The sequence below is a fragment of the Natator depressus genome, chromosome 1 (assembly GCF_965152275.1).
Source record: "Natator depressus isolate rNatDep1 chromosome 1, rNatDep2.hap1, whole genome shotgun sequence".
NCBI classification, from domain to species: Eukaryota; Metazoa; Chordata; order Testudines; family Cheloniidae; genus Natator; species Natator depressus.
In genome coordinates this window covers 40,471,190-40,487,637 of record NC_134234.1, presented here as the reverse complement: position 1 = coordinate 40,487,637, position 16,448 = coordinate 40,471,190, and the positions used below count along the sequence as shown (strand labels likewise).

General features: G+C 39.7%; 1 protein-coding gene across 1 annotated transcript in view; it reads left to right on the top strand.

Moving 5' to 3' along the window:
* The window catches only part of XPO4 (exportin 4), a 131,445-nt gene extending 126,630 nt beyond the window's left edge, over nt 1-4,815 (top strand). The window contains exon 23 of the mRNA XM_074958221.1: nt 3,316-4,815. Within this exon, the coding sequence (XP_074814322.1) occupies nt 3,316-3,513 (198 nt within the window). The 3' untranslated portion in view covers nt 3,514-4,815. The remainder of the gene's footprint in view (nt 1-3,315) is intronic.
* Nucleotides 4,816-16,448: the final 11,633 nt, after the last annotated feature.

The window sequence follows — 16,448 nt, the reverse complement described above, 5'->3', positions numbered from 1 at the left end:
TGAACAGAAATGCAGTTTACTCATATGGAAATAATCTAAAAGTTCAGAAGTGCAAGGCAAAATTTTAAATGAGATGTCCAGAGTCGTATGTTACACACAGACTTTCCATACTCAGAGAAAAAATGAAGAAAATTTGGCAACGACAACATGCAATTCTGATCCTCCTCTCTTCCCACAATCCAGTCCTGAAGGAAAATGGGGCTGAAGAAAAATGGTGGATTTGATGAGCCTCTGGGCACCAAACAAAAGAAAATTAAAAAGACCAAAATCTTCTCCCAGATAAATTTCGTTCCTTCCCTCCACCCCATTTAACCTTCCCTATGAGCCTAGAAATAGTTGGAAGTGTAATTTTCACTTCCTAGCAGTCTTCAGTATTTCATAGTTTTTGTTTATGCCCCTCCACTGAAAGGATGGCATTTTTTCCCCACAAGTGTCTTTTTGGGCCCAGACCATCATTAGTTTTTTGTTTGTTTTTGTTTTGGTTGGTTGGTTTGGTGATTTTGCTTTTTTGAGGCAAAAACAGCGTTTAACAATCTTTTTTTTAAGATCTGAAGTGCTAGTCTCTCGTGATAACTCTTCAAGGATTTTCAACTGTTTCTTACTTGGGAAGTATGGATTAACTGGATAATTGAGGAAATGGCCTGTGAAAGAAAAAGAATGATGTGAGTTGTAGTAGGGGTCTCATGCTCCCAGGGCTCTGATGATCAGCGCATGAGTTTGAACCTTGTAGCCCCCAGCTCTCAGAGAATACACCCCTCTGGCCAACACCTTGAGAGCTAGGGGCTACGAGATTCAAACTCATGTGCTGATAGTCGGAGCCCTGGGTGCATGGGACCCCAGTAACTAGCGAGTGTTGAGAGAATGTGGAATCAGTCAACGCTACGTTTGGCTGATGTGGCAACTCATGGTGTCAGATGCCATCAGGTGGTCGAGAGACATCTACCTAGAACACATCACTGGACATCGGCAACACCAGGGGAGATGAGCTGCAGTGCTGATGGGAAGCGCAGGCAGGAAGGTAACTCAGATACTTCCCTGATGGCTTGTATTTTCTAGCAGACAACCTACCCTAAATTCTCAATTACTGAGGGACAATCTTCACTTGTTGATATATTTGCTTTTCACAACCAACTCTCTGTATAACTTTTCATGAGTAATGTACCTGAATATTTGGATGCTAATATCAAAACTGTATTGATAAATTTTATTCACCTAAATTTGGGTTATTGCTGATTATGTATTATATGTATCGTATGACTTTTAAAACAAACTTTGTATTTATGGATAATCTAAACACTATACCCAGACGTACAGACACTCTTTTCTTAACCTGTATATTATACAATCTTTTAATATTAGCTTTAATAAAATGTTTAAATCTGTTCTCTGCAAAACACTGTATGGAGTTTTAGCCAAGCAGTTTGCACCTCTCATACAAAATTGTATACATATAGTGGGGAGTTGTTTGGACAAAGCTAGCTGACATTTTTGTAGCACAGCAAGACTGCTTTCTATCAAACTCTGTTTCGTTGCTGTTACTTTACCATTGGTGAGAAATGTTGTTTATATCTTCGCCCGCCTTCATGTTTTGATCTGTGCTGGTGAAAATGGCAGTTATTTCATGCAGCTTACAAAGGTGTGGTAGGCACTTTGCAGAGAGCGTGCAGGATGCTTGTTGTCTACTTAGGCATGATGTGACAAATGAAGATTTAAAAAAAAGAGGGAATAGGGAGAGAGAGAGGTCTCCAAATATAAGGTCACTCATTTCCTTAAAGGTTACTGCGCATTTCATATTGCCATTTTTTGTTACTTTATTCAAAAATTAGAGGAGATGAGTGAGCAGGAGACTAGGAGGGAAGAGAAAAGGTTGCAGGGTAGGGTTGGAGGATGCCAAAGATACTGGATGGAGGTTGAGATTGGGTGAAAGAAAAGTGGTGGGGAGGCAGTGAAAGACTTTGAGACAGAAGCAGTGTGTGGGAATGAGTCTGACAGAAATGGTAATCAGGAAGCAGTCTGGTGTGAGGGGACTCATTACAAGCAGGAAGAGCAATGGCCCTGCACTCACCTCAGCTGCAATGTTGTTAATGGTGGTGGTGTCCAGTGTTCCCTTTAATTTTTCCCATGCATGTGCGGAATGAATTTTGTTATGTGCACCAATATGGAGGTGATGTGTGATGCATCACCTCCATATTGGTGCACCTAACAAAATTCATGTAGCAGGGTTGGGGTTCAGGGCTGGGGCAGAGGGTTGGAGTGCAGGGGGGTGAGGACTCTGGCTGAGGGTGCAGGCTCTGAGGTGGGACCGAGGATGAGGGGTTCAGGGTGCGGGAGGGGTCTCAGGGCTGGGGGTGAGGGCTCCGGCTGGGAGTGTGGGCTCTAGGGTGGGGCCAGGGATGAGGGGTTTGAGGTGCAGGCTGCACGGGAGCTACAGCGCGAAGAGAGGACTCCCCCCAGCTCTCTCTCCCTGCAGCAACACCTGGGCTGGCGGGGGGAGAGGCGCCTCTCTTCACTGCGGCAGGTCCGGAGTTGGGGGAGAGGCAGCTCTGAGCACCTGTGCGGCCTTCTGTTCAAAGGGAGCCCCCAACCCTTGTAGAAGGGTTGGAGAGACTTTGCCCTATTAGGGCCCCATAAGACTGGTGGGTGACTTCTGGTAAGCTTTTAGCATGCATGTAGGAACCTTTGTTTTTTTTTTTAATGTTTTCTCTGTAATACGGTTACTTTAAGAATAATGTGCTTGCTCAGAAAGAGCTGTGTGATAACTTGTAGTTGCTAGCCATACATTATTCATATCCCTTTGAGAGAAAGCAAAGCACAGATGCTAGTCTTTAGGTAGACTGGCTTGATGGGGATAGCAAACTGTAAAAGCAGGGAGCTGTGCAGCCATAAAACCCCATCAGAAGGGAGTGGGATAACGGTCCTTGCCCAGAGACAGGTGATGGCTGGAGACCTGACTGGGCACTCCTGGAGTGGACCACTGAGGGGAAAGAGGGAAATACAGGTGCAGTTACCCTGAAATTGTGACTGGAGCTGAAGGCTTTTAGAGCTTTATCAAGGCAGCCACTGGGTCTGGCTGAAGGTCTTACCCTCCACCTGTCCCCAACTAGGTATCACCTACGCATTCACCTCTGGTGCCTGTTTATGAGCCTGGCAGATGAAATACTGTAACTTGGTATTCTTATCTAAATCTCTGGAAACAACTTATAACTTTCCACCACAAACTAAGTTTGTGGGAGTTTTTCCTTCTGACAAAGGAAGGTGTGTGGATATATTTGTATTCTATTTCCTGTGTAGTAATCACTGCTGTTTCTTCAACAGGCTGAATATTCAGAACTAGTTGAAACATTACTATCAAGTCAGCAAGATCCAGTCATTTACCAGCGGTTAGCAGATGCATTTAACAAGCTTACTGCAAGCAGCACTCCTCCTTCACTGGACCGTAAGCAGAAGATGGCCTTCCTAAAGAGTTTAGAAGAATTTATGGCAAATGTTGGTGGACTCCTCTGTGTAAAATAAACAACAACAAAACTCTATGCCTAATTTAGACCCTTTCTGCAAAATGCACTGAGAAATGCTGAAAGCTGACTAAACCTTGTACCTGTTTCTGGGTTCTTTGCAGCCATCTCAGATTTTAGAGAGCCTGGAAGTTTGATATAACACAGTTGAATAGGAGAGGTCAACTTTGAATCAGCTTCTGCTATTGTGTTAGTCACAATCTGTCATACTTGTATGTTGTAGAGAATGAACAACAAATTGAAATTTAAAAGAAAATTCCATATATGTGCAAACAGATATGGGCACAGTGAAAAATAGTGCCTTTTTCCCCATTAGCTTAAAACATATGTGGCTGGACAAACTTTTACAGATTTTTTTTTTTTCTGAAAACCATATTAGAGTATGATGTAGACACATACAAAACTGTAAACAGTGTAGCTGATTGAAGCTTTATTTTTTCTCTCTGAAGATTGAGTTTATGATCCAAGGGAAAAACACCAAATGGTATTTTTTAACGTGTGTTTAGTTTTGCTTTTCTACATCACCTGATGTTGCATGTTTTATGTAATACAGGTTTCTACATTATATTCTGCTGCCTAAAGTTCAGAAGGAAGAAGGTGTATATTTTTGTTCCCCTAAAATGAACTTTAGGAACTGTAGCCATTTCATTGCCTTAATTTAAAACAAACAAAAAAAGTGATATACTTTAGACAAGAAATATAAGGCAACATTTGAGTCTTCAGAGTTGGTTCAGGATGTTGGCATTAAGCTGCTGTGTACCTGTTGCAGCCCTTTGTGTTGACGTGTGTTATGTTGGGGTGTGAGTCTAATGCAATGTTCATGTGTAGTTTTACTTTCAGTATCTTTTTTAATCCACATCCAAGTCGCGCACAGCTGCAACGTATTTCTACACTGAACTGTTTGCTTAAGCAATAACAATTCAAAGGGTGTAAATTATTGATTTATACAAACTGTTTTTAAGTTGGGGCATTACATAAAATAATTATGCTAGACTAGGGGTTTCAAACTCTATTTTACCCAAGGGCCATATACATTTGATTCAAGGGTTGGAAAGATAATTAGGATTTGTGGTGATTTTTTTTTTTCCCCACCACCACCTCCATATTTGTTGTGCTCTCCTCTGCTCTTGCTCAGTTTTGTGTGTCAGCACTTGAGCAGTTAAGGATGTACATACGTTTCATCCTGCCAACTGATAGACAGATATAGTGGAAAAACAAGGGAGAGTAACACAAGAAGATGGAAGTAAGGCATACTTTGCCAGTAGTCATAAACCTGACAAAACTGAGGCAAATGCACATTCTGCATGCCAGATAAAATTGCTTTTTGTGAAGGGTGTGGGTGGGTGGGGAAGAATTTGGCCCTTGGGCTTGTGCTTGATACCTCTGCTAAATTGTGCTGTTGAATGTTTTCCATGTGGTTTTTACATTTATATAAAATGTACAGTATATACACCTTTACAGTGCTGTGTATAGCATCATGTTTGCAACTCTGTGCCATCCTTCAGCTGTTCATCTCAAAACCAATCATATTACCCACTGTGCTAGTCATAGTGATTCAGGACATACTTTTTGAGTTAAATTCATGCATGTAACCATATGAATGGAATACAAGGGCAGAAAGTGCCATCTTTTCAACAGAATTTTTTCACTTTTATTTTAATCCACTGTTAATATGAAAACTGGGCTGGAGCAAACATACACTTTAAAAGGTAACCATAAAATTTGTTAGACATCCTTTCACAGTTAATATTGTATATTGTCTATTTGAATATATTTTTAGTAATATTTGCAAGACAGGGAATTGTTTTCAAATTTCTTCCTAGAAACCCTATCACTTTCCTTAAGAGATTTCTTGTGTGTGCAACAAAACTACTCTTGCACTAGTGATGGGGAAATACCATTGTATCCTTCTGCATTTATTCCATCTGTTTTCCAGTTGTTCCAGCAAATGGATGACAAATTTATTGGCGCTGCTTTTAGAGTTCATGTCTGAGTTTTTACTTTTTATAAAAGTAAGTGTCTTCAAAACATAGTCCTTTGGCTGAAGGGCATTAAGTCCTAGAAACATGAGCAACAGTAATAATTGCTAATCTACCTGGCAATACCAAGAGTTGAACCGTTGGGGCAGATTCTTCAAAGGGATAATGACATATTTTTACTTTTTCCGGTTCTTACTGATTAAGAGTAATAACCACTGTCATAACACATGGCTCCAATATTTTCAGAACAACTTTATTTACTTAAAATTTGCTCAATATAAATTTCTAAATTTTTATAAACTATGGAAATTTGGGAATTCCCTAGAATAATTAAGTCAGCAATAAATCAGCCTACTAATTTAACATTCAAACAATATAGTACATCTACCAATTTCCTTTTAGATGAATCTGGCCCATTTTGTGTTCAAGACAACTGACATCATGTAGCTGCTTTCGTAGCTACATTGATGTTCAAAAATTGTCAAGGATTACTTAAAATGTTACATTTGTTTGCTCTTTCATTTTAAACTTATGTTTTATGTTAAAGGGACACTGTCAAGTGTTTTTAATTTGCAATTTTTTAACTGTCACATATATCTCATAAGCTTGACAACATATTTTTCCTGGTTTTGTTCTTTTTTTTTCTTTCATGTCAGAATGTTAAACATTGATCTTCCCACCCCACCTAGTGTTTCTTGTAGAGCAAATGCAAAGATATCTCTACATGTTTGTGTAACAAACAACCTCATAGATGTCACTAAAGTTCTGGGAATACTTCTTTGTTAATTTATGCCCTTTCTGGTGGCCGTTTCAATACCTAAACTACTTGATCACGTTCTCTTCTTAAAAACAACTTTCAATGGGATTCTTTGAAACTCAGCCACTAAGAGCAAGATCTGAAGTCCATACGACAGACTCCCAGTGACTTCAGTGGACTTTGAATCAGGTCCCAACCCTCTGTTTAGAGACACTGATATGATTAACATCACTGCGTTGAGTTTCCACTCACTGTACAAAGTGAATAATGCTTTTTAAAAATTGCCAATTTTTTTAAAAAATTGGCATAGAGAAATCAAATTGATTTAATTATAAACCATGTATCATAATTGTACTATATTTTTGTCAAAACTTATGACTTTTTACTAAAATAGATTGCTATCAGAGAGTCTTAATTCTGAAGTTAGAGATCCAAATACTTTTTCTCTTCCCTGCACCTCCCCTTCTTTTTGGTTTAAACAATAATTTCTAGCTTCAGGGTTTCCCAACCCCACACAGCTACAGTTTAGCACTAACCTAACTACTTCCCTATGCTTCAACCCACTAGAGGCTAGTGTCCTGCAAACAAGGGGTATCTGGTTGAGTAATGAAATACAAGTACTCGGGGAACAGAGGTCCATGAGGATTAGGGAGGAGTGGTCTTCACTGAACCTCCACTTCCAGGCCTCATTACATCTTAATTATCTTCTGTAAATCGCATAGGAAGTCTGTTTAATGCTGTACCAGTTGGCAAGAAGTTGTTTCTCCTTGAGTGATAAAGGACTTTCTGTTTTCCTCAGAATTTGGAAAAAACTGTTTCCTCTGTGCATCTAAATCCTGCTAGTCAAGTGTGTGTGGGATTTGAATTTGGGTCTTCTGTCTGATAGTGTATAGCACTTAACCTAAGCCACAACTTTTAAAACATACGTTGTTTTAAACATTTAGCTGGATATTATCCTATATGTTGTTTAAACCATATAGTTTTAGAGAACAAGCTTGGTCCAAAATCTCCAAAAAGTCCATTGCATTTCTTAAAGAAATCTAATTATAAAGAAATCATCTTAATTTCTAATTACAGAGATTTTTAAAAGTCTGTTCAAAAATAAAAATAAATGTAGTACTTCTATTATAAAACATTTTATATAATTGAAACTGAAATGACTTAGTCACCTTTTAAAATAAAGGTTTTTTTTTATGAGAATGCGCAAATGGACTGAGCACAAGAGAGGGAGACAAACTCCTAAATTCTAACACCACCTTTGCCACTAACTCTCTCTGTGACCTTGGACACGTCACTTAAATTCTCTCTCTGTTTCCGCATCTGTACAACTAAGAATACTTACATACCTCATGGGGTGTTGTGAGGATTAGCTGAAATCTATCAAGCATTTTGAAGATCTAAAATGCTATGTAAGTGCTAAATATTTTTCATTTTACTGCTTATGTAAGGTGGAAGATTGACCACACTGAAAATTGAAGTGCTTTGTAACCATAAGACAGATACAGCACAGGCAGCAGTAGTACTGCAGTATTTCACAGTAATAACAACACCTGCTGTAAAATTTAGTTGCTTGGATTGCTACTGTAAAATATGGTCTTTTTTTTTTTTTAATTAAGGGAAGCTTCCCTACCGGTGTGCCTCTCAGTTCTGTTCTAAAGAGTGAGATGGTGTTAGTTTCTGTGCTGATTCAGTCTTTGGTGCCTCTACTGAGATTGCCAGCAAGGGTGCCAATTACAGTAGTATTTGCTTTTTGGGGGGAGGATGGGCGGTATGAGATGAACAACTAACTTGATTAGGAACTAAAATCACTAGGTCAATTTTACAAGGTCCCTGTCAGTGCTGGTGAGAGAAACAGTGGTCAGTGTACCATGTGGTTTAATGAATCAGCTTCTAGCATGTTTAGATCCTGTCTATCCATGGTTTGGGGAAAAATATAGCGTTTTCTAACAAGCACAGTGTGGTTTATTAGTAGGTGTTAACATGATTTCTCTGGCCTGGATAAACAGGGTCATAACTTATCAGTTAATTGTCAGAATCGTTCTCACTAGAGTTTTTTGTGGTAGTGCCCTAGGAATCAAGGCATGAGCCATCCATTCTGCTCAACGGACCAAGATTCTACTTTTCCACCCCCTTTTTACAGTTTTTATAACTTGTCACACCGCACTCTTTTGAAAAGTTTAGAATATATTGGTATATGACCCTCACCTCTTCAAATGAAAGATGTTACCTGCACTGTATTCCCATCCACTGTGCCTGATGGTGGATAAAATCCTTCCTGAGCCCAGTTCTCATGACACTGCAATCTGCCACTGGATTATTCTGGATTTTACAACTGGGAAAATATAAAATACCTTTTTTAGTTGTTCCTTTTGTACAAAATAAGGAACCTCCATGCAGTGAACTTGCAGTTTTAAGGTGACAAATGTGTGTCAGTCAGTCTCAGTGTGTAAATATTGTAATTTTTAAGAAGACTTTCAAGTTTAAAAACAGGGATTGAAGTGCTAGTTAATTTCAAGTATAATTTAACCTGAACATAGTTGAACATTACAGTTGAAGGTGTGAAGTTGCATAATAATACTTCACATATTGCAGCAATAATAACTTAGGAAACAAATGGCTATGTAATCAAGCCTTGTCACAAACTAATTTCCAATTTTAAAATGAACACTTTATGTATTTTTTAACATCCATAAATGGGGGAGGGTAACATTTTCCACTAAAGATTTTTGTTACATTTTGTTTTGGCCATGTATGATTCGTATGTATTCTTGTTTGATATTTTTTCTAGTATTTAACTTGCATTCAGGCCCTCAAATAGGTGTGTGTTGTACAGTCATATAATAGAAACAGAATATTATGAAATCACAAACCAAATTTTGCTCTTGATTACATCAGTGCAATTTTGGGGTAACAACTAAAGTTAATGAAATAACTCTAGATTTACATCAACATAACTAGGAGCAAGAATTTGGCCCTAAATATTCAAAAATGCAACTTGTATAGATGGTACACAGTAAAACAAGTATTCAGTATTTTCATCAAGAGGGGAAAGGGACAAATGTAAAATACAATTGCCCCCCAAAAGCATGTAATGAATTTTCAATTACATACTGCATATGAACAGAAATTCGAGATCTAGAAATCGATATTCATCCTGAACATCTAAACAGTTTATTTCACTTCTTGGCACTGAAATGTTTTCCAAACTTTATCCTTCTGCTGTGGCACATAAAGTTACACCTACATATATGGTACAGATGTCTTTCAGAAATGTTCAGTTAGCAGCACCGGTTCCTCATGTGCTGTGAGCTAATTGTATTTGGGTTAATAGCTACTCTGAATCTTTCCCCTTTCTCCTCTGCTCATTTAAATGTTCCAAAGAACTGCTTCACAAACCCTGAAAGTAAAATTACACTACAGCTTGCTATATATCTTGACTATGTATCACTTTAAACTTACTGGCTTCAGAAGCCTTGGCTGGGATGATTTAGTTGGGGATTGGTCCTGCTTTGAGAAGGGGGTTGGACTAGATGACCTCCTGAGGTCCCTTCCAACCCTGATATTCTATGATTCTATGAAATACAATTATGACCACAATAGATTTATATTGGCTTGTTTTAGACCAGGGAAAGCATGGGTAAAGGAGAGAAATGTTTTAAGTAGTTTTGAGCAAATCTCAGAGAGCAACTGACAATTTTAAAGCAGCAGAGTATCAAAGAGCCTTTCATGTAGATATTGAGTTAATCTGCTTTACATTAACAAATGGGGTCTGGAATAAACTTGAATGATTTGGGTACAAAGCCTTTATTCACACTTATTTGTGTAAGTGTATGCACAAAAAATTTCATTTTGCCTTTATGTACTACTTGTCTTGACTGTGCATTGTAGATTTCTTAAATTCAAGAGCTTCCCTTCCCTTCCCCTCCCCCCCCCCCCGGCCCCAGTTGCCATTTGTTGTAAACAAAAATGTGGGAAACAGTCTTCCCAGTGAAATAATTTAATCAGCTATGTTTTGCAGATCAGCAAGACAAAGCTGAAATTAGCTAGTGGGAACAAGCAAAAATCTGCAATCATGATGTGAAAAAATATGAAGTTAATTTTTAAAAATAAATAAGTCACTGAATTTGTTATCCAATTTCATCTTGGTGGGATAAGGAAACATAGGAATTTAAATTAATCAAGCACATTTTTAAAAAACAAAAGACGTTTTGGAATTGCATTGGAGATCTGCATTCAAAAAACAGCATCATACTAAGGCTGATACTGCTAAAACAAGTGTCATTAAATAAATATTTTCAGTTAATAGTAATAAAACCTATTTCTGGGTAATAGAGTAGTCAAATTACTCCCAGATAATACTGCAACTATAAATTGTGATTTGTAACTAATCACAATGCTTACTTCCACTCACATATTTAAGTCTCATGAAACAACTGTTTTCAATTTAAAATCTGTTAATGCAGTCAAATTATTTTTAATTGCCTTTACAAATTAGCAGGGTAATATAGTAGCTTTGCATATCACGTGTCTTTTCCCCCCCGAAGCAACTGGCCCTCGGGGTTACCAGTTATTGTTGCAAATGAGTAGACATTACAACTTTATTAGCTTTATCTCAGTCGTTGGTATTATTAGTAATAGAAACCAGTTGGGACTATGGTGTGTCAGAACCACCACAGAGCTGTTGCTGAATATGGTATTTACTGCATGGAAAGAAGTCATAAACCCAGCAAAAGTATATTGATTTGAAAGCTACCTTCAGATCTATTGTTCTAATAAGTTGCCAGGACACTCAATATTTTTAGTACTGTATCCACGTTACTTAATTCTTGGTGTATGCCAATACTCTTTAGTGGCATTTTGTTACTTCAAACCATCGTTGTAATTGCTAAAAACACCATTTGAAGTCTTAGGAAGATCACTGATGTCCTCTCACAAGATCAACACTATACTGGGAAGGCTTACATTCTTCTGCCACTCGAAAAAAAGACTTTTCTTCTAAAGTACTCTTTGCCTGCCTTCAGGCTTTTATGCACTTTCATGATTTCTTAAAAACTGCTGTTGAAAATGTACTGTATCTTGCATATGGATTTTGATAAGCGCACATGTATTTAAATATTAACTCACTCAGACTCAGGAAAACAAGAAAAATTAGATACCTGTTTTGTATCTTGGTTAAAATGTTTGTTACCTACATCCTTTAAGGTGCCCAGATCATGTCTAGATCCCATGTGTAATTGTATTTAATTGCTAGTGTAATCTGTAAAAGAAGGGCAGTGTAGTTGGAATTTATGGAAACTTCTGTCTGTTTCTTACTTTTGTTGGATCTATAGTCTGAATTGGAGTTTAAAAAAAAATCCCATTTACTTTTCAGAAAAATGCCTTGTTTTTTTTCATAACTTCAGTTTATTTCTATTTGCTTCCTCCTCCTTAAAAAGAAAGTATGAAATAAGTGCAGAGGTATCTGTAGGAAAACTTGTGTAAAATCTGCTGCTGTACAAAATGTTTGCCACGTGACTGCATTTTTGTTCCACTTTAATTTTACTGGTTTTGCTAAATATATTTTATATATTTTTCTTCCTGCTTCTTGTGATGGCAGAGTGTGATTACATCGTTGTTTGAAAAACACCACTTGGAGACACTTTTGTCAGCCTCTCAAAGGCCAACAAAATCTGCATGTTACAATAGTATATATGTTGTGGTAACTCTGGGAAGACCTTGAATAGCTTATGCTGGGCTTTCAGAGAAAAAAGGGTGATCCCACATTTATGCAACATAGCACAGTCCATTGATATGGAAGATGTTCTGTTAGCTCATTTAGATATTGGAAATTCTATATTGTTTCCATTTATAACAAGAATTTATAAATTAGTCCTCTGGTTGCCATTAAAAAAAATCAAGTTTCCACACAATTTTTCCCCATACTTGAAATGGGAGATCTGTGGTAATGGCTGGCAAAGGTGGACTTATTAATGGCTTCTGTGGTAGTCTGACCACAATCACCAACACAGCCATTGTGGTAGGCTCTAATTTACACCTTAATCTGCATTCTCAGCAGAAGGGCTAAGAATTAAAGAACAGGTGCAGTGAACTGTTCTCTTAGCTGTAGCAGTTGTTCAGCTCTCCTCTGACCTGAGGGGAACAAAGGAATATGCATCTGGGGTGGTTCAGTAGCTTGGGGATTGCCAGTGTTGTCATTCTGCTACTTTTCACAGACTTTACAGTGAGATTCTAGTCTAAGTGACTCTCAGAATAGTTGTGTAGAGGTGCATATTTGTGTTTCAGTGGCTTCCAGGTGAAAGTCTCTTTTTACAAATTAAAAGTTTTTTTGTTCATCTCTCTCTCCCCAACTACAAGCCTTGAAAATTCACCTAGAATATGAAAATCAAGCTCTGTTCTTTCTGTCTTACACATCACTAACCATAAAGATTCTCCAATTGTAGTTTAGTTAATTTTATTGATGTGCCAGTCAGAATAGAATACCACTTATTCTTTCATCAGGCTGTGGTCACTTTTCAGAGTAAAACTGCATTGTTTAAAATTGATTATTTTTCCTAGCAAAGCAAAGAGCTTTCCCTTATGAGCTCTAGCTAAGATCATCACAAATAAGTAGAATTGGCATTTGCTTACAAGCAGAAATTCTCTACTACATCAAATCAGTTTTTAGCATATCCCATTTTAAAGATAGCAATGTCAGAGGAAATACATTGAATTCTGTTGAATAATTTAGTAATAGTCAGTGATGCATCTATAAAGAAAGGAAACCGGATCTGTTTTTGTGACAGTGCAATAAGTGATTTAACTAGAAGTGAGTTTACTCACAAAGAGGGAGTAGGAAACTGACTAAATGACTCTTAGTAAGATGCTGCTTTTGGCAGCACACAGTACCACAGACACTCCTTTTATTTGTTTCTTATGATGGCTTTTGAGTTTGACCCTACAGCCATTTAGAAAGGACCCTGCAACTCATGGTTCCTAGTCATCAAGTTTGATCTCTGGTTTTGTCTGCCACCAGATAATGTCCAAACCCATAATCAATGATTGTCTGCCAAGTCCACACACCTTTTAATTCCCTCCAGCTTCCAGTAACTTTTTTGGGAGGGAAGAGGAAACTTTTAATCATAGGGAGACCATGTTTCAAAGAAATCTGGATCAGAAGTGGAGCTCCTTCCTTCCTCTGTCTTGTGCCTTTTATGCTTGAGCCTTATAGCCCTTTCTGTAGAGCTCTACATCTTAAATACTTTTCATTAAATCTTCACGGCATCCCAGAGCGGTAGGTAAATAACTTAAATTGGGAGCTAATCCGTAATATGCAATATTCTGTACTACTAATAGAGGTAGAAAGTTACCTCATTTAAAAAGTCAGCTATTTTTGATTATTCCGCAACCCAAAGGAGGTTTTGGAACTGAAATAAGCCATAGTAGCAGTAGACTTCCCCCAGGCTAATTGGTGCTATGTGGCAGAATCTTCCACAGTGGGGTGAATTTCCTCTTTTGCTGGATTTTCAATAAAGGCAAGAAGTTATTTTGAATCAGACAACACATCATATTGAAGTATGGGACTGGTGAAGGGTGTAAGAGCCTTCAGTACAAGAGCTTTTAGTCCTCTCAGGGATATATGCAATCTTCAGGTAATAGCCATAGAGAATAAAGTGTGGTTCTGTAGCTACTAGATGCCAGATTCTATTTTTACATTCAGCAGGGGCAAGAAGGAAGATTAATGAACTGTTGCTTGATAGCTTATATTTATCTTCTACTCAAAATATTTTGAGTAGTTTAATGTTTCTTTAAATCATTAAAAACATATTCCAGGTTACTAGTTCTCTTGTGCTACTTGCCTCCTGAGCAGGAAAATGGCACTGAATGTAAACAAGGTAGGGGAACTTAAAATCATCATCAACGACACATAGTCTACTGAAGACTATTGCACCAGCCACTGACCAGGGTTGAGGGTGTTGCACCATGCATTGTGAAGTAAAGTTCCCAGATCATGAAGTGCTGTCCACACCGACACTTTTCGTAGTTAAAACTTTTGTTGTTTGGAGGTGGGGTGAGGTGTTTTTTCACACCTCTGAGAAACAGAAGTTTTAACACCGAAAGTGTCAATGCAGACAAAACTTTATTCTTGAAAACCTTTGATTACTGACACTACAACCTCCCTAGGTACCTGTTCCCATGCTAAACTCTCCTTTTATAGTAAGAAAGCTTTTCCTAATACCTAACCTAAATCTCCCTTACTACAGCTTAAGCTGATTACATTTTATCCTCCCTCCTTCCCTCGATGGATGTGGGGAACAATTGATCACAGTCCTCTTTATAACAACCTTTGACATATTTGAAGACTGTTAGTAGGTCCTCCCCCCCCCCCCACCTTTTCCCAAGACTAAACATGCCCCGTTGTTTAACCTTTCCTCAGACATCAGGTTTTCTAAACCTTTTATTACTGTTGTTGCTCTGGTCTGGATTCTCTCTAATCTGTCCATTTTGTTGAAGAAAAAAAGTGTGGTGCCTAACCACCGCCGAGTAGAGTGGGACAAATTACCTCCCCTATTTTACACATACCACTCCTGTTAACACAACCCAGAATATTTTCCTTTCACAATGCATTACATTAACTCTCAGTCGTGATCCACTGGAACTCCCCAATCCTCGTCTACAATAATGCTGCCTATCCTTATTCTCTATTTTGTATTTGGTTTTTCCTTTTTAAGTGTAGTACTCTGCACTTGTCGATTGAATTTCACCTTATTGAATTCAAACCAATCCTCCAGTGTATCAACATAATTTTTAATTCTAATTCTGTTCTCTAAAGTGCTTATACCCCCTCCCAGCTTGGTGTCATTTACAAATTTTATAAGCATTCTCTTCTCTGTGTCATCCAAGTTAATGAAAATATTGATTACTACTAGACATAGGATCCACCAGACTCTGTCCTATTTGATAAGTCCTCACAGTTTGACAGTGAACCACTGATAACTACTTTTCAAGTATAGTCTTTCAACCAGTTTTGCAACCACTTTATAATATTTCATCTCAAGTGAATTTCTCTGGTTTGCTTATAAGTCTGTCATGTGGGGCTGTGTCAAAAGCCTTGCTAAAATCAAGATATATCATAGCTACAGCCATGGGCAGCACGTGAACCCCCATTTTGGGAGACTAGCCTTTGGTCCCACCCTGCCCTCCTCCTCTGCTGGAGTCCTGAGCTCCCCACCATGGGCGCCAGGTTTGTATAATTTTTGCTGGTGCCCAAAATGGGTCCAAGCAGAGCCAGGACTGACCAGGGCAACCGCCCCAGGCCTTGCACTTTGGGGGGCCCTGCGCTTCAGGGGGACATGGGGTCTAGGGTGGCCTGAGGGGTCATTGGGGGGCCTGGCACCAGCAGCAGCAAGTGATGCGGCCCCCCGCCTACCCCACTCTGCCGGCTCCTGGCGTCGCTTGCGGGAGGGGGTGGAAGCCGGAAAGAGATAGGGAAGGGGTGGAATGGGGGCAGAGCAGGGGTGGGAAGAGGCAGGGTGGGGCCTTGGGGGAAGGGGTGGAGTGGGGGTGGGGCAGAGCAGGGCGGGTCAGCACCAGGCCACCCCACTGCTGCCTGTGTCAGGCCCCCTGCTAACCCCCCAGACTGCTCTGGACCTCACGTACCCTGAAGCATGGGGCGGAACGGCTCTGATTAAATATAAGCTCAAACATTGGTGGAGCCGGATCCACATTCCTGAAGATTGGTGGAGCACGAGCACCATGGGCCCATATAACTTGCTGCCAATGCCCCCCGCCACGGTCAGAGGAGTGCTACCCTGAGTCCCAGCCCACCGGCTGGCCTGCCCCAGCTGCCCTGTCCTGGACTGGCCGGCCCAAGCAGCCTGAGTCCCAGGCTGCCTGCCCAAGCACTGACCTGCCCCAGCCACCCTGAGCTGCCCTACCAGCTTTGGGGGAGAGGCCGAGTGAGGGTGCGAAGAGTGGGACATGGAAGAAAGGCCTCGGGGCAGAGCCTGGGCAGGGCCACAGCCAGGCTGTTTGGGGCAGGTTAGCCTCCCCTGGGCTACCGAACCTGCTGCCCCTGGCTACAGCTTCCCCCCAGCCGCTGAACAGGTTGCACTACCATAGGGTTACCAACTGTCCAATCACACAAACCTGAACACCCTTGCCCTGCCCTGCTGCCACACCCCTGCCCTGCCCCTTTCCAAGGCTTCATCTCCTGCTCACTCC